This window comes from Eutrigla gurnardus, assembly GCF_963514095.1.
Source record: "Eutrigla gurnardus genome assembly, chromosome: 15".
NCBI lineage: Eukaryota > Metazoa > Chordata > Actinopteri > Perciformes > Triglidae > Eutrigla > Eutrigla gurnardus.
The window spans coordinates 7,334,425-7,357,566 of record NC_139938.1 but is presented as its reverse complement, the minus strand read 5'-3'; the positions used below and the strand labels follow the sequence as shown (position 1 = coordinate 7,357,566).

At 42.2% G+C, this 23,142-nt stretch overlaps 1 protein-coding gene across 2 annotated transcripts in view; it reads left to right on the top strand.

Moving 5' to 3' along the window:
- Window positions 1–23,142, top strand: part of camkk1a (calcium/calmodulin-dependent protein kinase kinase 1, alpha a) — a 52,595-nt gene that overhangs the window by 19,650 nt on the left and 9,803 nt on the right. For both annotated transcript variants that reach the window (XM_084028258.1, XM_084028259.1), the window contains exons 2-11: window positions 1,256–1,709; window positions 8,647–8,694; window positions 9,769–9,822; window positions 13,864–13,915; window positions 14,712–14,845; window positions 17,695–17,731; window positions 18,072–18,093; window positions 19,422–19,510; window positions 21,803–22,002; window positions 22,945–22,998. In XM_084028258.1, coding sequence (XP_083884384.1) covers window positions 1,377–1,709; window positions 8,647–8,694; window positions 9,769–9,822; window positions 13,864–13,915; window positions 14,712–14,845; window positions 17,695–17,731; window positions 18,072–18,093; window positions 19,422–19,510; window positions 21,803–22,002; window positions 22,945–22,998 — 1,023 coding nt within the window. In that variant the 5' untranslated portion in view covers window positions 1,256–1,376. The remainder of the gene's footprint in view (window positions 1–1,255; window positions 1,710–8,646; window positions 8,695–9,768; window positions 9,823–13,863; window positions 13,916–14,711; window positions 14,846–17,694; window positions 17,732–18,071; window positions 18,094–19,421; window positions 19,511–21,802; window positions 22,003–22,944; window positions 22,999–23,142) is intronic.

Sequence of the window (23,142 nt, the reverse complement as noted above, 5' to 3'; positions counted from 1 at the left end):
TGAAGTATTTTTTGATACTGATCAGCTTTGGCAACGCCTCCAAAGATGCGAATCGGGTATTGAGTCTGCAAGTCATTCATCAGCCTTTTTATGCCACAAAGGAACAACACCAACACGTGTCACACACTACCCCATCAGTGCATCCTGCCCCATCAGGACTGAGCATGTGCAGCTCTCACAAAGGCTGATTAATGAGCTAGTTTCCGATGCAGCGATGGTTGATGAGCAGCTAACGAGTGAGCCATGTCGCTTCTTTCTGATGCACATGCATGGGACCGACCTGGCAGCTGCTGGCGAGTGCAACGTTAGCCAGAGCTGGAAAAATGTTTAACACTAGAAAAGCTAAAAATGATTTGACATTCATTGTCTGTATTAGGAGTGTCATGATACTAGAATTTGAAAGTCGATACAGATACCCAGGAAAATGCTCGATACTTGATATAATTTTGGATACCACAGGGAGAAAATGAATAAAAAATTAAGAGGCAGAATTTTTCAGATAAAAATTAGAACAATACAAACAACATCAATAACACTTTTTAAAAAGTTGTCTGATGTAGTACAAAAACAGTAACACAACTGCAGGGTGATATGTATTCAGCTACAGTCCTGTTTATGTTCTGTGTTTCTGGTGACTTGGCACCATATTTTCTTTGTTGGTCTAATAGAGTTGGTAGAGCAGGCTGTACCTGGTTCTGTCTAGTAGCTGGTTGACACACATTATTGTGTTATCCGGTTAAAATAACGTCTTAACGTAAGACGGGCAGGACTGATGTTGTTAGCTACCTAGCTCAGTCATTACTGGTTTTTATTAGCCGTTAGCATAATGATAACTCGACAGACTTAACCGTTTAAACATCAATGTTGTTGAAACGGGAGCTTTACTGAAGACGCTTAACCACGTTTCTTTGTGCTAATTGACTTTATCACCACTACTTTAGCATTGCTAGCATATCGGCTTGTTGACATCCGTAGCCTTTCCCCGGTCTTTGGCCTCGTATACAAAATACTTCCAAACAGCACTTTTGCTTTGTTAATGTTCTACTAAAACTCATTTTTAGTATTGGAATACATATCAGAAAGGAAAAAAATGCAATCAAACATGTCTAGTAAGGAGCAGATTTGAGACCCGAGAGAATTCTGGAAAAGAAAACAAATTATGACGTGTTATCAGTAGAATAGGATGAGATCTGATTACTGTAATGCCACTAAAAGACAATATTGAGGCTCACAGTCTGTCCTTCTGTCCTTCCAGCTGCGGTGGAACGCTGAGCGAGGTGACCACAGGCTGACCCGGGTCGGGTTGATGCTGGTGGCTGCTCCCTGGTACTCTCCTCGCCACCTGCTTCTGCGCCGCTCTCGCCTCCTCGCCCGCCATGGCGATGAGCAGTGCCCCTGGTCATGAGAGGCTGGAACCCGACTCTGACAAACACACCAGCAGTCTCACGGACACCATGGCTGCCATGACGACAGAAGACGCGGACAGCTCCGCCGCCAACGGCGTGAGGAACGGCGCGGCTCAGCAGGACGCCGCTCAAGCCAAGAGGACCCCCACGTCGCGACCTCACCTGACGGGCAGGAAGTTGTCGCTGCAGGAGAAAGGCACCTACCTGTCGACGGGCTCCGGAGGAGGATACACGCACATATCCCCCCGCGTGGCTAGCAGGCCCACCGTGGAGTCTAAACGTGTGTCCATATCAGACGCCCAGGTGAGGAAGTCATTTCTAGTCATTTAATTAATATAGGGCAGCTCGGCGGGGTGGGAGAGGGAAGCGTGAGAAGCACACTGGACTCCCCTTAGCGCCCATTATGGAAACATGCCTCCGTCTATTAGCTGATGTATACATCATTATCGCAGCTTCTGCAACCATTAAAGAAGCGAGGAAGGGGGGGCAACTAATGATGTACTCGGTAATCATTGGAGCTTTTCTACTTGTTTTTCTGTCCCTGCACCCGTTTGTATAAATGATAAGAAATGTGATGCATCGGTGACAGCTAGAACCTTTTCCATCCATCTTTTACAAACTGTTAATGTTACAGTCGCCTCACGTTGTCTCGCCGGCTGTTATGCTGCCTGTTGCTTTTTTATATTTTACTGCACCTTCTGTAAAGGAGATGGATTCTCAGAGGTCTTAACCCTGCTGCTTCAGGGTCAACTTCCCAGGGTGTGAGGGAGACGAGCGTGAGCCGACAAACCCACAGTGATAGACACACCAGATCAAAAGTGGATGCAGTCTCACCTCATTGGTCTACAAACATCTGGCCAGAGGACCACAGCTGAACATTTCAGAAACATATGCAGAGATGTCAATAGGAAATATGTTGTCCTTGTAAATACATTTAAGTTTGATGGTTGCAAATGTTGACCAAGTGAATGCCCCTCCCTTTCCAAGCGTGTCTGTGAAGGCCCTCTCTAGAGCAAGTGTTTTGTTTGTCTCTACTGGCGTACTGTCGAAACATGATGGACTCCATGAAAAGGATCTGCTCCCTTTGTAGATATGTATAAACAGCTCATTGTACATTTGTAACACAATGTTAGCTGATCTTACACTAACAATAACAAAGCTATGCATATTATATTCTATTTGTACTAATAAGTCCCTGTTAATCCTACACACTGCTCCTTTAAGGTAAGCTAATTAGCTGCTAGCGGTACCTTCCAAGAAGGTGAAAAAGCATAAATTAATACTTTAATACTGTATTTATGGGGACAGTTATAGATTTCTCATCAATAATGATGAGTATCATTATTTCTATAATATAGTAAACGTGTAGCTGAACACGTGCATCTCTCCGTACTAGCCCATGGAAACTAACAGCACCATGTGTCTGCGGGTGACTGTGGAATATCCTTTTGCTTCTGTCTTTTTTCCAATTCAAAGTGAGCATTAAATATTCATGACATCTGCCAGGATGTGGAACCCCTCTGAATTTAACAGACTGCTGCCACAGTCCTCAGACTGCGTGTCCGATCTGAAAATGGAGCTGCAGCTTCTCACGCCGAACCATAAAAAAGGACTTGAATTTCCCTGCTCTCACTAGATCTACATGACACGGCACACTCGGAGAGAAGCATATCTTACATGCACAAACATTAGTTATGGCTGAGTTTCTTCACGGTTACTTAATATATCAAGACAAGAATTGCATGTTTTCATTATTGTTTCTGTAATCTCTCCATCCTCATTATAGACATAATATTTTAGCTCGAGCCCAGAAGCTTCTCGCTCCTTTTGTTTTCTCTGTGTTGCAGGAAACTCGTCTTTGGGTTCAGACAGACTTTCTCATTGCATTTGTTCTTGTCTCTCACTCTGTTTTGTACGTGTGCAGTGTGTATAATTGTCTCTTCCCTCGGGAAGCGGGATGCATTTTTCTGTTCACATCTCTGTTTTGTGGATTGAAAAGAGAAGCCAAAAATTCCAGTATCATGTTTTGCCTTGCTAAAGTTGATTTCTGTAGTCTTTAATCACATCTGCAGCACCGAGCACGCTCAGGGCCTTTTTGCTGAATTGATTTTTGCAGCTTGGTGCTGACGAGTTGCCTCTCCGCTTGTATTTATACTCAGGGTCACTTTGTGTTACTGCGAAAAGGGGAAAAAAGGAATGACGATGTTTGAAATTGATTGACTGTGTTCTCCATTTTGGAGTCGGCTTTTGTGAGGCTCACATTGTATCGGTTACGTCTAACGGTGTATTACGAGGAGCAGCGGTGAAAGAAATTTGAGAATTAGCAACTTTAGCAGCCCCCCGAGCAAAGATGAGCATCACTGTCTATTCGTATTCACACTGCGTTAGCACAGTAAATGTTTATCTTCAATATAGTCAAATGTAGTGAGTGTGTTAATTTATCATCTTTAAGTTAATCTAAAAGTAAAGATGGATAGTCATCTTATTTTAAAATTGATCCGTAAATTCTGCACACTTCTTCTATGCAGCGACCTGAGGACGTTTTGCAACATCTAGAATACCATTCTATCACATTTTAAAATGACAGCTAGAGGAAACAATTTTACACTTCCAGGCTTTAAACACTATCAAACACAAGTTCCTGTTTTATGATCTACTTCCTCGGGCTTGTTATCCGCCATAAGAATGAAATGCACGGCTCATCGATTTGGAGCGCCGCGGTGGCGGTGATGTATTTGTTATGCGCTGACATTGATCGTTGCTGAGTAATGGATGGAGAGATGTGGGGAGTTTGCTACAGATCAGACACGACAGAGGACGTGAGGAATGTGGAGGGAATCGGGGAGAGGAGGGATGGGGGGGGGGCGTTCCATACCGAGGGCAGGGACTGCAACAGTCTCTGACGTGACAGTGTGACCGAAGGAGCCCTCTAAAGATTCATCGTGGCCCAGTGAAGCGTTTGTTTCGTGTGCATGGCCCTGTTTTATCCATCAGTCCTGACGGAGCGTTAGCTGCAGTGCAGCTCCCAGACAATCCCTCCTACTGCTCTTTTCTTTGGATTCTCCTCATTTGCCTCTTCCTTTATCCTTCGCCGCTCTATTTTTCTTGATTCTCTTTATCTCTCTTCAACCAATCAAAGTGATCCTTTTTTTTGTTGCAAACTTCCACTGCTTGCTTCAACTACAAAGCCCCCATCATCTTTTCTATCTCTCTTTCTTTGTCCTAATCCCTGCCCACAGTACTTCACACAGTCATCCCTACAGTGCATAACCCTCCTGCAGCACCAGCACATATCCAGGGTATTATGTAACCTGCTATATAATGTCATGTTTTCAAAAATACCCAGCGTGGTGGCGGGTGGAGTTCCTGCCCTACACCATGCACTACTCTCCGTGCTGCTTTGTTCCATCTGTGTTCTCCGATTGAACGCCTCTCACGCTGCAAACACACGTCCCAGTATCAAGCCTCAGGCGCTGGTTCGGCTCGCACACAGTAAGCCGTCGCCCTCAGCGCACCCCTGTGAAATACCCCCCCCCCCCCCACATCCCCCCGTGCTGCTGTGGTCTGCTCTCTTCTGCTGTGCCCCTGGCTGACTCTGTGTTGGAGCAGTGGTTGCTATGGAACTGCAAATCAGCCATTTAAGCAGTAGCACTCTAATGGATTTTGCAGACAGTAAACAGAAACTGCAGACTGCATCGTTACCTACATCTCAGAAATAAATGACTCTCCACACACACACACACACACTAGGCGGGTGCATATATGAAAAAAACCCACCTTACCCTAAAATAATTCTAACAAAATGTTTTTCAACTGTTTTTTGTAGTATTAGGTGTCCTTAATAACATACTAAAAGTCTACCAAATTCTGACCACTATAAAGGTGTCATTTTCTAGATGGCGTCCAAGATGTGTAGAAAACCCTTAAAATAGCCTAGCTCCTTCAATATTTGACCTTGTCAAGTAATCTTGGTATCTTACCCCATGTTTTCTGGGTCTATGAATCCAGTGTAATGTCATGTAAAGGCGAGGACACATCAGACCAAAGATTGGGCATTGAAGAGTCTGGATAGGTCGGTGACATGAGTAACATGAGTAGAAATAATGCATAATTACAGTAATACCTAGTAATGCTAACTAAACTAATGCTAACTAGTTGATTATGTGCAATGTAATGGCAGCTAGCTGCTAGTGAGCTAACAACAAATAGATAAGGATACAGACTAATCTGAGGGGATCCAAACTCACACAGTTTTGATCAACATGTGATCAATGTATTGCACTTCCTTATCAGCTCAATACATGTGCTGCATTATATAAATATTCAACATTTAACCAATGCCCCGAATTTGACAAGAGCTTTATTTTTCATGGGAGCTAGGTGGATGCATTTGGGACTCAACCATCCAGTCCTGTGCAAATGTGTTTCTGCTCCAACATCAAGCATGGGATGTCATAGAGGACCATGGGACCAAGGCCATGTCAGTTTCGTTTGTCGGAAAGAGTAACGATTCACTTGCCTCTTTGCAGTACAACCTTATGGACATATGAACTACCATGTACACTCACCGGCCACTTTATCAGGTACACCTTGCTAGTACCGGGTTGGACCCCCTTTTGCCTTCAGAACTGCCTTAATCCTTCGTGGCATAGATTCAACAAGGTACTAGAAACATTCCTCTGAGAGTTTGGTCCATGTTGACATGATAGCATCACGCAGTTGCTGCAGATTTGTCGGCTGCACATCCATGATGTGAATCTCCCGTTCAACCACATCCCAAAGGTGCTCTATTGGATTGAGATCTGGTGACTGTGGAGGCCATTTGAGTACAGTGAACTCATTGTCATGTTCAAGAAACCAGCCTGAGATGATTCACGCTTTATGACATGGCGCGTTATCCTGCTGGAAGTAGCCATCAGAAGATGGGTACACTGTGGTCATAAAGGGTCAGCAACAATACTCAGGTAGGCTGTGGCGTTGACACGATATTTGACATTTACAAGCGTGAATTTCCAATGTCCGACTGCAGTAAATGCAGCACGAGATTACGTCAGAGCAGCAAGACGCTGCTTTGTTTGAATGTTGTTGATCTAAAATAAAGACAGATTCAGCAACTGCATAGCTTATTTCTCGCTTAAAATGTTTTCAGAAAGACCTTTCGGTGAACTATTTTCGTAAAATAAGAGAGAGTTTCCAAACGAGCCGCCATGTTGGTCTGCGTGAACTCCAGAGCAGACAGGACAGCTGTGAAAGTGATCGTTCAATCAGGTGCAGCCATGAAGTGTGCCCGTGGTTGTATGAAGGAGAGCGCCTGTCAATCATCCTCTAGTGGCAGCCCACCAAGTTTTTTCTCACCAAAGAGAAAGGAGAGAAAAATAGAAAATGAACTGAGCAAGGTAGACGGAGGAGATGAGGTGGTAGGAGAGAGAAAAGAGGTGGAAGGAAAGAGAGAAGAGGTGGAAGGAGAGAGAGAAGATGAATACGAGGTGGAAGGAGAGAGAGAAGACGAATACGAGGTGGAAGGAGAGAGAAAAGAGGTGAAAGGAGAGAAAGAAGGGCAACAGAAAGGTGACAGAGATAGAATACAAGGCCAAGGCGACCAGGGACAGGAGGAGGTGGGAGAACACCACAGCGGTCAAGATAGGGAGGAGGGAGAGCATAAATGTAATGTAAATGGCATGCTGTGCCCTTATGTAGTGTGTACATACTATTTCTCATCAAACTGTGATAACTGTGAGTAAATTCAGTATATATATACACGTCTGCCATATGTTGCCACCCCTCAAAAATTCCTGCCCCCCTCTCGCCACCCCATACATATTTTTCTAGAGCCGCCCCTGCCCACACCATTACACCACCACCACCAGCCTGAACCGTTGATACAAGGCAGGATGGATCCATGCTTTCATGTTGTTGACACCAAATTCTGACCCTACCATCCGAATGTCGCAGCAGAAATCGAGACTCATCAGACCAGGCAACGTTTTTCCAATCTTCTATTGCCCAATTTTTGCGAGCCTGTGCGAATTGTAGCCTCAGTTTCCTGTTCTTAGCTGACAGGAGTGGCACCCGGTGTGGTCTTCTGCTGCTGTAGCCCATCCGCCTCAAGGTTCGACGTGTTGTGCGTTCAGAGATGCTCTTCTGCATACCTCGGCTGTGACGAGTGGTTATTTGAGTTACTGTTGCCTTTCTATCAGCTCAAAACCAGTCTGGCCATTCTCTTCTGACCTCTGGCATCAACAAGGCATTTGCGCCCACAGAACTGCCACTCACTGGATATTTTCTCTTTTTCGGACCATTGTCTGTAAACCCTAGAGATGGTTGTGCGTGAAAATCCCAGTAGATCAGCAGTTTCTGACGTGGGTTCTCCCCGGGTTCTCCGGCTTCCTCCCACAGTCCAAAGACATGCATGATGGGGATAGGTTCATTGATGACTCTAAATGTCCCGTAGGTGTGAATGTGAGTGTGAATGGTTGTCTGTTTCTACATGTCTGCCCTGTGATAGACTGGCGTCCTGTCCAGGGTGTACCCTGCCTTCACCCAATGTCAGCTTGGATCGGCTCCAGCCCCCCCACGACCCTGAATACAGGATAAGCAGTAGACGATGGATGGATGGATGGAAAACAACAAAAATTAAAGGGGTTAGCGGTACTGAGCCTTCACGTGGCAGCCCTGTTTTGACTAATTTTACAGTACCACACAGTTCTAATTAATTTATTCTTTGTTGGAATCAAAAGATAGTTATGAACCACAGAAATCACCAATACAAGGCAAAACGATACAAGAAAGGCAGTTACTTCAGGGAAATTGTACTTATTTTTCACATAAATATGCTTGTAAACATTCACTTTAAAAAATAATTGTACTTGTTATCACTTATTTATCATGCACATATGCTAATTAGAATATTAAATGGCTAAAACATGTATCAGATACCAGTATTCCTTGTCTAGGAGGAATACAAAGGACTAATGGTCATTTTAAGGAACTGGTGGTAGCCATTTTGAGAATGGGGTCTTTCTGAGTATCACACTTTGACAATAAGACAAACCTTTTGTTCGAATTTTTTAGGGGTCAATTCATAGTTGCACCTGAATACACACACACACGCATATACACTGTTTTTCTGCCCGACCGAAGGCGACCCTGTCTCTCTCTCTACTGTAGTTGATAAAAGTGCTGTTTCTGCTGTTTATGTTGATGTTTAGTTCCTCATGTCCCCCCCTCCCCCTCCACACAGGACTGTATCCAGTTGAACCAGTATAAGCTGAAGAGCGAGATTGGAAAGGTGAGTTTGTTGGTTTTCTGCCAAATAGCAGCAGCTCTGAGATGATTGGACTTTTGCTCAGTTTATCTGTTAAGTGAGAAAAATGTGCTCCCTTAAAGTTGTGAGTTGTCTTCCCTATATTTCTTACCTTTTATAAGTAAAATATATTTCTAATAATAATAGTCAAATATAAGATGATGACTGAAGGGTTTGTTTTTGGAAAACTGGGGTTACAATTCAATATATTTTGATTGACAAATGTTTCCGTGACAAAACACCCTATTGGATATCTTAAGGAAGACGAAATACATAACACAATGAAAATAATCCAAAGTGTGCTGGAGAACTAATGTATCCTGCATCATGTCAAACTTCACCGAGCTGCATCATTACCGCTCTGACTGATCCACTCAAGTTTTTAATTTTTAAAAGTGAAGTTTGAAGATCGCCCATGACGGGCAAATGACATTCAAACACTATTAACAGGCGTTTTGACAGATTAAAGTATTAGATGTTAAAGAGGGGAAAGGGGGAGTATCAGATTGATATGTTTTTTTCAGAAGCGATATTTAACCATCTCTGTTATTACAAACACAAATCCCTTCAATTTGTGACATTTGTAAAAACCTTGTTACATAAATTTGGTAGAATTCACAGCATGTGCCGACTAAAGCCCACAAAAGGCGATATAACTGGCTTTATTTAGTTTTTGATTTAAAGGTTTCACAGTGTGTGTGTGTGTGTGTGTGTGTGTGTGTGTGTGTGTGTGTGCGTGCGTGTGTGTGTGTGTGTGTGTGTGTGTGTGTGTGTGTGTGTGTGTGTGTGTGTGTGTGTGTGTGTGTGTGTGTGTGTGTGTGTGTGTGTGTGTGTGTGTGTGTGTGTGTGTGTGTGTGGGAAGAGCCATTCTATGCTGCCAAAGAATAAAAATGTTGTTTTTGAATGGAAACTGTGCCGCCTTCAAAACATTCGGTCGGTATGATGCTGCCGTCTGTTCTCAAAGCGATGCCTTTGGAATCGGTTGTGTTTTAATGTGGAGCTCAACCATTAAAACTCACTGACTAACGTCTGAATCCCTTTGTTGTGCTTGTACTGCAGGGCTCCTATGGTGTGGTCAAACTCGCCTACAATGAGGACGATGACAAACATTATGTAAGTCAATGCAATCAGCTGAAATCCTGCTTGCAGCCCCACTTCTCCTCTCGGCTCTGTTGTCTAGACAGAAGAGTTTCACACCAGTGCTATTGATCCCCCCCCCCCCCCCTCCACCTTGTTGCTTGGCTGCGAGTGCCATCCCTTCAAATTGCATCAGTTGCCCTGGAAGAAAGATGAGAAATGGAAGTGGCTCCATGTGCTGCTTAAAGTGCATCCGAGACATTATCATGTATTTTTCAGTGCTGCTGCTCTCTGCACCATGGTAGCTGATTTGAGGTCAGTAGACGAGGGACGGTCTGGACATGAGCACCGACACAAGGTCATTTTTGGCGTTTCCATCAAGAAGATTCGCTCGGCCCCTCGAATGTAAGCCGTTTTTTGTTTGAACGCAACTAAGCTGCCCTGTACAGTAACAACAATGAGAGTGTTGTCGACTTAAGCTGCCAACCCTGGAAGGGTTTAAGATGCACTTTTGAACCGGAGCCAGAAAGAGCTCAGAGCTAAACACAACCCAGTATTAAACAAAAAAAAGAAAGAAAACGGCAGCTTGTAAATGGATAAATGATAAACAACAGGAGTTTATGTAAGGACGCGCACACAACCCTGTAGCATGTTATAACAAGGGAGTGCTTATATAGACTTTCCCCTCTGGGCGATGACATGCAGCTTTAAATAATGTCGACCTGCAGAGCTGCAACCTAGAGATTACATCTGTATGCTACAATTTGGCAGCAGTTAATAAGTTTTGTAAGAAGTACAATCCAGGTCACGTTTTTATCAACATAAAGAGGAAACATAACTCAGAATGTCAGGCAAGCTTTTTTATGGTTATAGTTAGGCCCCTCACAGATCTGGGTTCAGGTAAGGGAAAGATCATGGACTTGGCTTAGTGCTGGACCATATGAAACTATAACCGTAAAGGACCAGTCCTCCAATTTTATACTTGGTTTAAAAGTAGTTTAATGGCACCTGACTGGAGAATATATTATTCCATCTTATAATATTCACATTCAACAATAGTGGATGGAAAAGCATGTTGGGTAACATTTGACTTTTCTGCAAATTTGGTTTAAATGTGTGCTGCATGTGGATGTAAACATGACCAAAGTGCTTTGATCTGTACACCCACCAACCACTCAGCCCTCCTCTAGTGCACGTTAATGTAGCTCTCCCAACACTACCTTCAAAAAATGTTTCCCTTTTTAAAAATGTAACCAGCAAAACATATTTTCAGTGTTGCAGTGTGAGAGAATCCATGTGCAAATGGATATTTTTGTCACGTTAACCCCATTTGAAACCACAGAACCCTGAAAATGAAAAATGTATTTCCAATGCAACGCATTTTCTTCCTCCTCCTTCCTCCGTCCCATCAGCCTCCAGTGTTTCTGCGCGTGCAGACGTATAGAAAGCTTGCAGGGCTCAAAGCGTTCCTGCATCTGTTGCTTTTTGTCACTGATTATAAATGTTACCTTCCGGGACAGACTGCAGGTCGTTACGGGCCGGCTCAAATGACAGACACATCCGAAAAACAATGACAGGAATCAGGAGAGGAGCAGATGAGTAATGACACCATGGAAGGCTGAGTCTATTTTCCTGGTAATCTGAGTTGGTTTCACCCAAAAACTGGCTGGATATTTTTATGCGGTGCGTCTGCAGCTTGAGCCCACATACAGTTTGCACAGATATAATTATGCACATGCCAGCGCACAGTCGAGACTAAGGAACGATTATTTCTAGTTGTTAAATTGTTGATAAAGCAGCAGTGGTCAGTTGTAAAGGTACTTAATTTGAAGCTCTCTACACTGTTCTTGAGCTAATCTGAAGGCCACATGAAGTCTGGAGGTCTGTAGCGATTGACTGCAGAAAGTTGGTGACCTCTGTGCACTATGTGCCTTAGCATCCGCTTACCCCGCTCCGTCATTTTACGTGGTCTACCACTTCTTGGCTGAGTTGCTGTCGTTCCCAATCACTTCCACTTTGTTATAATCCCACTGACAGTTGACTGTGGAATATTTAGGAGCGAGGGAAATTCCCGATTGGACTTGTTGTACAGGTGGCATCCTATCACAGTACCACGCTGGAATTCACTGAGCTCCTGAGAGCGACCCATTCTTTCATACACGTTTGTAGAAACAGTCTGCATGCCGAGGTGCTTGCTTTTATACACCTGTGGCCATGGGAGTGATTGGAACACCTGATTTCAATTATTTGGATGGGTGAGTGAATACTTTTGGCAATAAAGTGTATCAGCAGATGACTAAAAGTATATGAATCCTGCATGTGTTCACAGTGGCGTCCAGTGTTGTATAATTACCATGATCACTATTTGATTGACAAGCTTTCGATTATGATGCGTGGAGCTCATCAGCCTCAGGGGCTCGGTTGGCCGAAGTCGCCTCATCCACACATTTATATTGTATAAATTTGGCACAAACATCAACCCGGACTAGATTTTGGAGGTCAAAGGTCACTGTGACCTGGCCTATCCTAATTATGTCACACAAATTTCTAAAAGGATGAAATGATGCCGTGACGACATTTTTGGACAGACAGGGAGGTAAACTGAAGCGTGACTGCTGGTTGGGCCTTGAAGTTCTAATCCTTGAGATTTTTTATGAAATCAAATGTTTGTGATTCTATATGTGGTCTTTTAGCCATCGTAGTTTTCATTGTGAGTGGCAGAGTCTGCCAACCTCGCTCTGGTGAGCTTTGTTTACTCTAATGAGCGCTAAGCGAAGTGACCCACAACGTGTTACTTTTGCACCGAGGAGGTTAATCCGGCCCCGATGTCAACACTCAGTAAAGTTTAGCTCACTCAACAGTTATGTCCTGTTTTTTTTCATCTCTTAGCATACTTAAGGCGCAGTGCAGAAGTCTTGTTTGTCTACAGATTAGAGTGATGAATAATTCAGACGAGGCACAGTGAAGGAACAGGATGGTGACATTTCTGTATTCCACCTTCTACAAAATACAGTTCCTGCTTAACATAATCGGAGCTGAACCTCTTAAATTGTCATTTACTCACTGAAATTACTTTGTTGAAAAGCAACATGTAGAAAATCCTTTGGTAAAAAAAACAAAAAAAACATTTACTGTGAGTAAAACCGCGATGACGCACCTACACCTACCCACAGTCACAATTTTAGCTTTTGCGATGGCGGCTTCTTACTGCAGCTCCACGATCAATACTAGATTCCAGATTCTGTCATGACCCCACACACACACACACACACACACACACACACACACACACAAACACACACACACACAGACACACACACACACACACACACACACACACACACACAGAGGGGAGGATGCGCTTTCTTGCCAAACCTGGTTTCCATCTGAAAGACAGTTTTAAAATAAACTGCTGAGCTGGAAGCCACTGGAACAGTTTGTGGTGTTGGAGTTCCACTTGACCACGAAGTAGTGATCAGGAAATCAATCACACCGACGTTACGGCAGCAAAGTAGTTCTATTTGGTGAAATGTCTGACACGTGATGAATGTCTGACAGCGAATGTCTCTCTTCATCTTTTGCGTAACCAATTCCTTGTAACGAAATGTCATCATGAACTTGAATTTAATCCACACACACACACACACACACACACACACACACACACACACACACACAGCTGTCCTTTTGCTCTTTTCCATTATGAAACATTCAGACTCAGATACTCCTGACCTTTAAAAATAATAACACAGATAATAAATTCTTGTTAAAAATGTTCATGTTTGTGGCTTTGATGAAACATGTGAGGACATTTTTGAAGGTTGTTTCAGCAATGTTTAATGTTAGGTTAAATCTCCAAGGTGATTTGTTGTCCTGTTGTCTTTTCATGTACATTTATATTACATCTCAATCAAAGTTGATTTCACTTGATATGTTGTTATACCTGCTTTCAGTTCTAGTTTCCTTTTCTTCTAGTTATTACTTCTGGATAGATTTCCGTTTGTTTAGGCTTCCCTTTGCTGTTCGTACTATTTGCACGTGAACACACCGTGATCCAACTCCTTCCCCCTCTCCTAGGCCATGAAGGTGGTGTCCAAGAAGAAGCTAATGAAGCAGTGCGGCTTTCCACGTAAGTGCTCTTCTAAACAGACACTCACACAATTACCTGTCTGTTTGAGTGTTTGCAAAGGATGTTAACTGGGAATTAACATAATTACAAATACCACCATGAAGGTGTGTGTGTGTGTGTGTGTGCCGGGAAATAACAGCATCTGTCAGCTACTGAAGCACATTGATGGGTGACTTTTCAAAGCAGCATGAGACAACACACAGAGCTCTTCAAAAGTTAAATCACCTGTTTTTGCAATGTATATTGCAATATTAAAAAATCTTGTAATTTTCACCCTAAACTTAGTACATTTTAAAGTGAAAGGTTTGTAGTCTAGATCTACACATTTCTTCAAACTTTTCAAAGGGGTTAGGAGTTAAATATGCTTTTGTCTGTATTAAAAACCCGGGGTAAACGGTATGTGTGGAAGTGTTTGGCCTGGGTGATGATGCGATGGCGGTGGAGGAGACGTGGCCCTCCACTCTCATGGGTTTAGATTGCTCAGTAAGCCACAAACATTGAAACACGGACATGTAACCTCATGAAATGTCTTAAAGTGAGAGAAGCACAGTTACTGTATCTGGTCGATTCCTCTCAGCGTCATTAGGTGGCAGCTCCCATCTCCATTCACGTTGACCTTGTTGCTGAGTCGCCGTCCAAACAAACACATGGGCGTACGAACAAAACGAGAGCAAACCACAACCATAACACATCAAACACCCTTCCACGTGTCATATGATTGCTCCCGTCCACACTCATCATAATCAAATGAATCATTTATTAAAGTTGCGTGTGTGTTTTGTGTGGTGGTCTGCAGGTCGCCCACCTCCAAGGGGACCCAAGGCGGCCCGAGGAGAGCAGCCCAAAATCTTAGGACCCCTGGAGAGGGTCTACCAAGAGATTGCCATCCTTAAAAAACTGGATCATGTCAACATTGTCAAGCTGGTGGAGGTGAGATGATCTCTTGTCTTCGTGTTCTAATATTGAACATAAAACAGTAAGCGGTTGCTGTCGTTGTCAACCAATGCATCGGTCTTATTGTTATTTCACTTAAAGGAGCCGTGTGGAGCAGTTAGTGGCATCTAGCAGTGAGACTGCACTGTTGCCATATTTACACCTAGCATATTGTTAAATAGGTTTATATTATGGTCAGGGATGTGATCTAAAAGGGTATTTTTCATTTCAGCTCGACTCCCACTGAGCTGTGATGAGGGATGTTTTTGGCTCATCGCACCATTGACCAACATAAACCTGGTCTAAAGTCAATGGTGCAATGTTTTCCACATTATTCGGCCAGTCAGATGACGACGACAAAACCTAAATGTACTGAATACTTGGAAGCTTCAAAGCTTCATTCGTAGCATTGATATTCAAATTCTAAATTTACATTTGAATGCTGCATGTTTTTCCTTTTTGCATGTCTATTCAACCCGGTAGGTCTTCACAGTTGCAGATAAATATCAGGCTACACTAATATTATTCCATCAGTGGCTGCGGAGGATTTTTTTCCAAAAGTCAAAATGTATTGACAAAAGGATAAATGTCCTATTTTCCAAAATCCACACATTTTTTTCGAATGAAATATTCTGCTTCAATCCATATTTGTAGACGTTAGCAACAGATTATGCACCATTTAACTAGCAAAATGGGAATGTGTATGCCTTCAATGCACTTGTGTCATGCAGTTTAGAGATGGTTTAGGGGTGGGGAACCTTTTTCCTTTCAAGAGCCATTTCCATTTTTACATCATCCCTCAGGGGCTGTACCAAATTATTATAAACACATATCCATCTTATTGTTTTTAGCAGCATTTTATATTATGAAAGATTGTAGCAGATTTGTGGCACAGAGGAGGACTGATATATTTGTCCAAAACAATCCTAAATAATAATAATTATCATAAATGAATTAGATTTTTTTTTTGTGTGTGTATTAATATTGCTGTATCAAGCAGTCTCCCAGGCCATATATATGGTTTAAACAGACCCTTAGTCATATTATATTAATTGCAAGCACACATTTTGTACCGATGCACATTTCTTCATTTATGTTTCTGCAAATTCCATTTTGTGGAAATTTGGAGGCAAATTTAAAAAAAATGCATCTTGCGTAACAGGTTTAAACCATTGGGTTCATATACCATATTTTTATATAACATATTTTCTGTGTTGATATGTATTTATGTCATATCAGTTTATATCATGCAAAAAGGTGAATCCACCCGGTGCTGCCAGTAAACAAGTGGGGGAAGATGGTGATATATTCTGGACAATTTACTCTGTAAATACATTCCTACATTCACAACAGCCAAACGCTTTCAAACTTAGTTTGAGTTGGGGAATTTTGGAGGCGGATAGACTTTCTACAGAGGCGGTTGTTTATGAAAGATGATAGCTTATTTTCAAGATGGGCCTCAAGATGCCCGCCGCTCCCTCGCGATATCATCAGAGTGTTTTTTCCAATCTCGGGCAGATGGCGGGGGCACCGTTGCCGTGGTCGGGAGTCAAGCTCAGGGAGTCGTTCACTAGGAAAGCCGTCTGGCTCGCTCAGGCGTCGAGTGCCAGCAATATGGAGTTTTTAAGTAAAAGCTGAAGACGCACATATATGCACAGTCATCTCTTCCCGTCTTGGTCCGCCCCCTCCCTCATAACTGTCATGTGTGTGGGCAAACCTCTCCATCTCTCTCATCCATCTAACTGGGCTGTGCTTGGGTCAGGATTACATTCATTATGGGTTTCCCACTGATGCCAGTGAGACTGCAGTCGAGGCCATCTAATTATGAAAAGACTTGAAAACTGTCGCCAAGAGGAACAGATTAAAACTGATGAAAGTGATATGGTCATCGGTCACAGGCGGTCGGGAAAGAAACCGACACGGTACTCGCCAAGGCACGCGGTTGTTATGAGAGTCGACACTTCAAATCCCAAGTATGTAAATTCCCTGTAAATGAAGAAACACTTTTATTGCGTCCTCGTCACTGCATTAGTCAACTAATGGTTCGCACTCGGCACACAGCAGCTCATGGACTGTTTAATAGCTTTTTGTGCTTTTACTTAGAACAGAGGGAGGAAAAAAAGACAATACAGGGTGCAAAAAGAATAGTATTTATTTAAGTGTATGAGACAGAATGAGCAATTGTTGACCTATTCACTGTTTCCAGGCCTGTTAAAAAGTCTTCCTGTTTCTTTAGAGGAGACTTCCTGCTCTGAGCTTTATCTTAACTGTGGTAATGTAAATGAACCAGGATGTTGTATTTAAACTGGTGCTCCAGATGGATTGAGTGTCCTGGGCTTTGTGGGGAGCTGTGAGCAGCAGCTTTAGAGATGCTCCGGGCCATTTCTGAAAACATCGCCACATTAGCTCAACATTAGCTGACAGGATGTAGTCTGCAGATTTAATGTTGCACTCCTATAACATTGGGACGACTCATGATGGACAGTTTAAAACGTCAAAATCAATGCAGCAGAGTCTGAGGGATTGTCTGCTTTCATTTATTAACAAATTCATCAAACTTCACGCAGCTTCAACTCTGGTTTCATAAAAACCTTTGCACAATTTTTTTCCTCGCATGCAGTAGTTCTGAGTGTGATGTGTAAAATAGATGGAGTTCCCCTTTCGCCTTGAGGTGCAAGGTTTTTGTGTCATCATCATTTGCAATGTATGAAGGGTGCTGCCATCACAATTCTCTCATCACTCTGCTCAGTCGTTTATAAGCAAGAAAGAAAAGATGTGCAGAATATCACACGTTAGTTTTTATATTGAGGTTTTCCAGTCACATGATGGTGATGTTTGTGTTGCAGGTACTGGATGATCCAGCGGAGGACAACCTTCACATGGGTATGCACACCGGATTTTCTCTCGCCTTAATTTGTCAGCCTTTGGCACTCGGCACACATGCCGCCAACAAGTGTTCATAAGTCTTATTAATAATTCAGATTATCTCTTGCTTCCTTCCACAACACCTCAGGGCTCGCACATTATGCAAAAAAAAAGAAAAGAGCAGTGGCAGGTCACATTTAGAGCGCCTGTGTTAGTGTGAAACGTCACACTGTTAATGTGGCACATTCATGATAAAGATGTGATTGTGGGCCGACAGCAGAGGTCAAACCCAGCTGAATTATACATTGTGTGGTCTAACGTGCTCCTTTTTCCTTCTCCCTGCCTTGTTTTCTGACAGTGTTTGAGCTGATGCGTAAAGGGTGAGTAGAGAACATGTCCTTTATTTAAGATGGTTTACAGCTCATCCTCCTCTTCCTTCACCTCCTCATTCCTTCCTCCCTCGGTCCCTGCCTCCGTCTCCGTGGTTTTCTCCTTCATTACGCCGCGCCGACACAGTTCCATCCCAGGCTTCAAAGGGAGTCATCATTTCCTTAGGAATTTCACAGTTATTACCACTGGCAGTAATCCGTGTAAATGTTTTTCACGTCCTGATGCACCAGCTGTTCCTTCCTACACCACAAAATAAAGTAACAAAATTTGATAATCTAGTGATCTGAGACCTTCTGTAATCTGAAGCGAATGGAGGTGAGAGGGTTTAGCTGCCATCACTTCAGTTATGGATACCTTTACCTTTTTTTTTTTTTACTTTATCATAGTCAGAGAATGTATTGCTCTCTTTTTTTTGGACTATTGTTCTGATAAATTTGAAGAATTGTTTGGGTATAATACATTTTTTTTATAAGATTGTGCAAACTGAAAGATTAGTTAAATAATAGAAAAATTAACACTTGTTATCCCCTCTTATAAACAATCAACACATTTAAAATGACAAATGTAAATTAAATTCACTATAATACATTGTTAAATTGTGACCAGCTAATAAATATAATGTTTGAAATTGTAAAAGTTCAAAAAGAAAAGATAGAAAACCAACTTAATAGATTGTAATGAAGCATTAAGTGAAACCAAGAACAAGAACCAAGAACACACAAATGTTAAGTTAAAAGTCTTACTTAAATTCAAGTTTTAGACTTTAACAAACGCTCAACGTGTCGATATCTGCTAATTGTGAGCGTGAGCACTTGCACTTGTATTTATATATATATAAATACAAGTGCAGTTACTGGAGGGGGAGTACAAATATAATTCCCTTTTAAGCACATTTAAACCAGGGAAGGGATTGCTCGTGAGGCAAGGCTTTATTTATTTCCGGTACACTCATCCAAACAGACTCTTGGCTTGGGATGCAAAGTTTGTCTTGACGACACATTTTGAATATCAGCGATGTTTGATCAGCATGTTTGTATCTGCTTGGATTCATATCTGTGTTTGAACGAAGCAAATTCCTGATTCATGATCACAGAACTAATCTGTGGATTTGTCTGCATCGCTGTCTGTTTTCTACTCCGCCTGCCTGTGTGTGTGTGTGTGTGTGTGTGTGTGTGTGTGTGTGTGTGTGTGTGTGTGTGTGTGTGTGTGTGTGTGTGTGTGTGTGTGTGTGTGTGTGTGTGTGTGTGTGTGTGTGTGTGTGTGTGTGTGTGTGTGTGTGTGTGTGTGTGTGTGTGTGTGTGTGTGTGTGTGTGTCTAGTCCAGTGATGGAGGTGCCCTCAGACAATCCTTTGTCAGAAGAGCAGGCGAGGGAATACTTCAGAGACGTCATCCTAGGCATAGAGTACTGTAAGTATCTCATGGAGAACAAGGCTGGTTTTGAAACACATCTGTGGAGCTTTTAAGTGAAACTGATCTATGCTTTTTTAGCTATTAATCCTCTGGCGCCCCACTCCCACTTAAAAAAGCTGCATGCAGTTTTAGAGGCCAGGAAAGCACTGGATATTCTAAAAATATTCCTCTTAATCACACCCATTATGATAGTAAGTATAAAAGCAGAAACATTTGGACCGTTGTGGTTTGACAACAGTGTGATACCTCACTTCTCTTAAAAATACAACATAGCAGGAGCAGTCTCTAATCTAATAGAACAAAGTGTTTTTGACCCTTTATTCCCATGTCCCCGGGGTCTGGCTGCAGATTCATGCCGTCCACCTCATCAGTCTCGAGCCCCCGTTCACTTGATCCATTTCACCTGGCTATGAGCCTAATGATTATGGATCGATGCTGCCTCTCTGAGCTGTCAGCTCCATCTGGAGAAGAAGGCCACAGAGACTCATAGAAACAACCATTCATGTGTTGTTTTTTTTATTACAAGATAACATGTAAAAGCAGTGTTTGGTATTTTCACGTTTTTGAGTGTGTACACCTCGTGAGTCATGAGGCTCAGCTGAAACAGGTTCTTCTGATTGAAAAGCTTTCCTCCTCCCATCTGTGGCTTGGAGGACGCTGAAGTATTATTCTGTGTCTCTTTTTATATTTAATATTACACATTGTATTATCTATAAATATTTAATATGATAATATAATTTTGTAATTTGGCATTTATTGTGATTGTTGTATGTTAACAAGCCAGTTAGCTAGAGCAACAAACATTCCCCAATGATCCTGAAGCGACCAACTAGAGGCTGCTGCGGTAAATAAACACAGACAAGAAACCTTGTTAGCTTCAGTGTGAAGAGCCAGTGTTAGCGGTGCTAGCGGTGTTAGCGGTGCTAGCAGTGTTAGCTGTGCTAGCAGTGTTAACGGTGTTAGCTAGCTATTGTTGGCCAAAGTAACCACAGGTCTTTGCTCTTGATGACGTTGTGTTTCTTTCCGAGGAACATGTTCAGAATCAAAACGTGGCCAACGTAACTCTGATTAAACTAGCTGCCTGCTACCTCAGTGTGTAATAAACCGAGCTCATGACCTAGCCTAGCTTCTTAGCCAGCTAACTAGGTAGCAAAAAAAAAAATATATGGCCTTGTTCAGTTAGTAGATAAAATGTAGATATGACATATAAGTGAAGTACATAGTACATAAAGACATAACCTATTCATAGTATTCAATCTTTATTTTTCACAAGTCATTCAGATACTATTCATCTTATAATTATTATTTATTTAATATAGAACACTTTAAGGCTCCAGAGTAAACCCGAATTAGTCTTTAATATTTGTAGCATTTCACTTAAACCTAAATTAGCCTGACGTCTAGAGCTATTCTTAAGGGCACTGACATTGTGTGCTTTTAAATTGAGTATTATTGGTCCTGCTAATGATATGTAATTGTCTCTGCTTTTAAGAAGTCAAGTGCATCATGTTTTAATGCAACCTCTCGGATCACAAGGCCCCACTTATCCAATCAGTGAATTGTCCAGGGTTTAGCTCCAGATGGCTGTTAAGTACTCTGTCTTAACAATTCACACTAACAACCTTCAGTTTCACTGTAGTCACATCACTCGTCTAGTCAAAGCCAAAATTTGTTTACTGGCATAACAATGAGACTTTTGCCACATACGTTTTACAAAAAATACACACAGCAATCAAAAAAACAAAGTGCGATTTTTATGCACATTTATTATTTTATATATGATTCATGTTTATGTATAAATCATCGAAATGTTTAAACTGTATTATATTCCATATTGAACATATTAAAATGGGGTCAGTTGGAAGGTGTGCTTGTCCTACAGTTTGGTCCAAACGTATTTCTTGCAAGATATCTCTACAACTGATGACCAGATATTATGTTCCTGACTTGAACCTCGAGATTGAGACCATAAACTCAAGTTTACAATGTTTACTGAGAGAGAAGTAGGATCTTTTTCTCATAGACTTAGACTTCTTTTTCCAACCAGAGGAGTTGCCCCCTGATGGCCAGTAGAGAGAATGCAGGTTTAAGGCACTTCACCATTGGGTTCACTTTTCAGAACCCAAGGTTTCCACCTGATTTTGGCGAATGCATATCTGCCTCTTTTGCTCTCCGCACAGATTGTTAATCTGCATAAAACCAAAGCCTGCTGATTCATCAAACGTGGACTACAAAATGTAGCTGTTTTTTTTTCTAAACATCTGACTGCTTACTTGCGTTTACCCTCAGTGCATTACCAGAAGATTGTCCATCGGGACATCAAGCCTTCTAACTTGCTGCTGGGGGACGACGGCCACGTGAAGATAGCAGACTTTGGCGTCAGCAACCAGTTTGAGGGCAACGATGCGTTGCTGTCCAGCACTGCTGGCACTCCCGCATTCATGGCACCAGAGACCCTTTCAGACACACGGAAGAGCTTCAGTGGAAAAGTGAGCTAACTCTACTATTTCACTATTTCTGTGAGCGTGCATGACTTTGAATATATGTAGCTACAGCGGCTCCAGGCGTCAGTCTAAGCTTAAACCTCATGATTTGAAAATGAAAACCATTAAACCTAGGTGAGCTTTCAGACCTTTTTTCCGGTCTGCTAATCCAATGAGCAGGTTGTCACTGTCAGTCTTCTCCCCTGTTTGTTAGCTGGTATTAATAACGAGCAAGCCAGAGCTGAAAACTGCACCATTAGCACAGTCAAGACATTGGTTTTACATACCTACTATTGATTTGGGAACGTTTCACATCATCCTGTTTCTGCTTTTGCACTCAAGCAATGATCAGTCGTGCTTGTCAAGGATACCTCGCCACTCTTCCATAATGAATGGATTGATTTTAACCTGCATCTAAAATAAATGCACATTATTTGCGAAACTAGCAGAATAGAATCTCTGAATGCAGATAGAAAACCTCAAGAAATGTGTTCAAATTATGCTCCAGTAAGCGTCTATGTCCATTAGTCACCAACATTTGGGATTTTGGTAGTATCAGCAGAGAAATATTTAATATCTGACACTAATATGTCACTTAAACCCCAGTTAGAACATCAGATGATTAGAATTTGGTAGTCATACTGCACCTTGTGAAAGATTATAATGTTATATCTATCAAGGAATAGATTTCTAGGAGAGCTATTAATCCAGGGAGAAAGAGGACAAAGTACCTGATGTATCGTTGACCACAGACAACCAAATTACAAGGCATCAGCAGCAAAGAAAGTAACCTTTAAATGTCCCATAAATCACTGGAGGCGATCTGCATTGATTTAGGTCACCATGCTTGTTTGTGCAAGTAGGTGTTTTCACCCCTGCAGCATGTGTTTAAATGTATGTCATCGGCCTGTTTGCTGCATTTAATGTCACTCCTGGGTTTTTTTAAAGGCGCTGGACATGTGGGCCATGGGAGTTACTCTTTACTGTTTCGTCTTCGGGAAGGTAAGTCTGCACATTTCCTGTCTTTGTCCTCAAGCTCAGAAAAAGGGAAGCAGTGAAGGTTTCCCTGAATACACTGTGTGTTAACTGCACCCAGTGGCAATTCAGTAACACTACCTATTTTTTTTATTTTTGATACGACAGCCG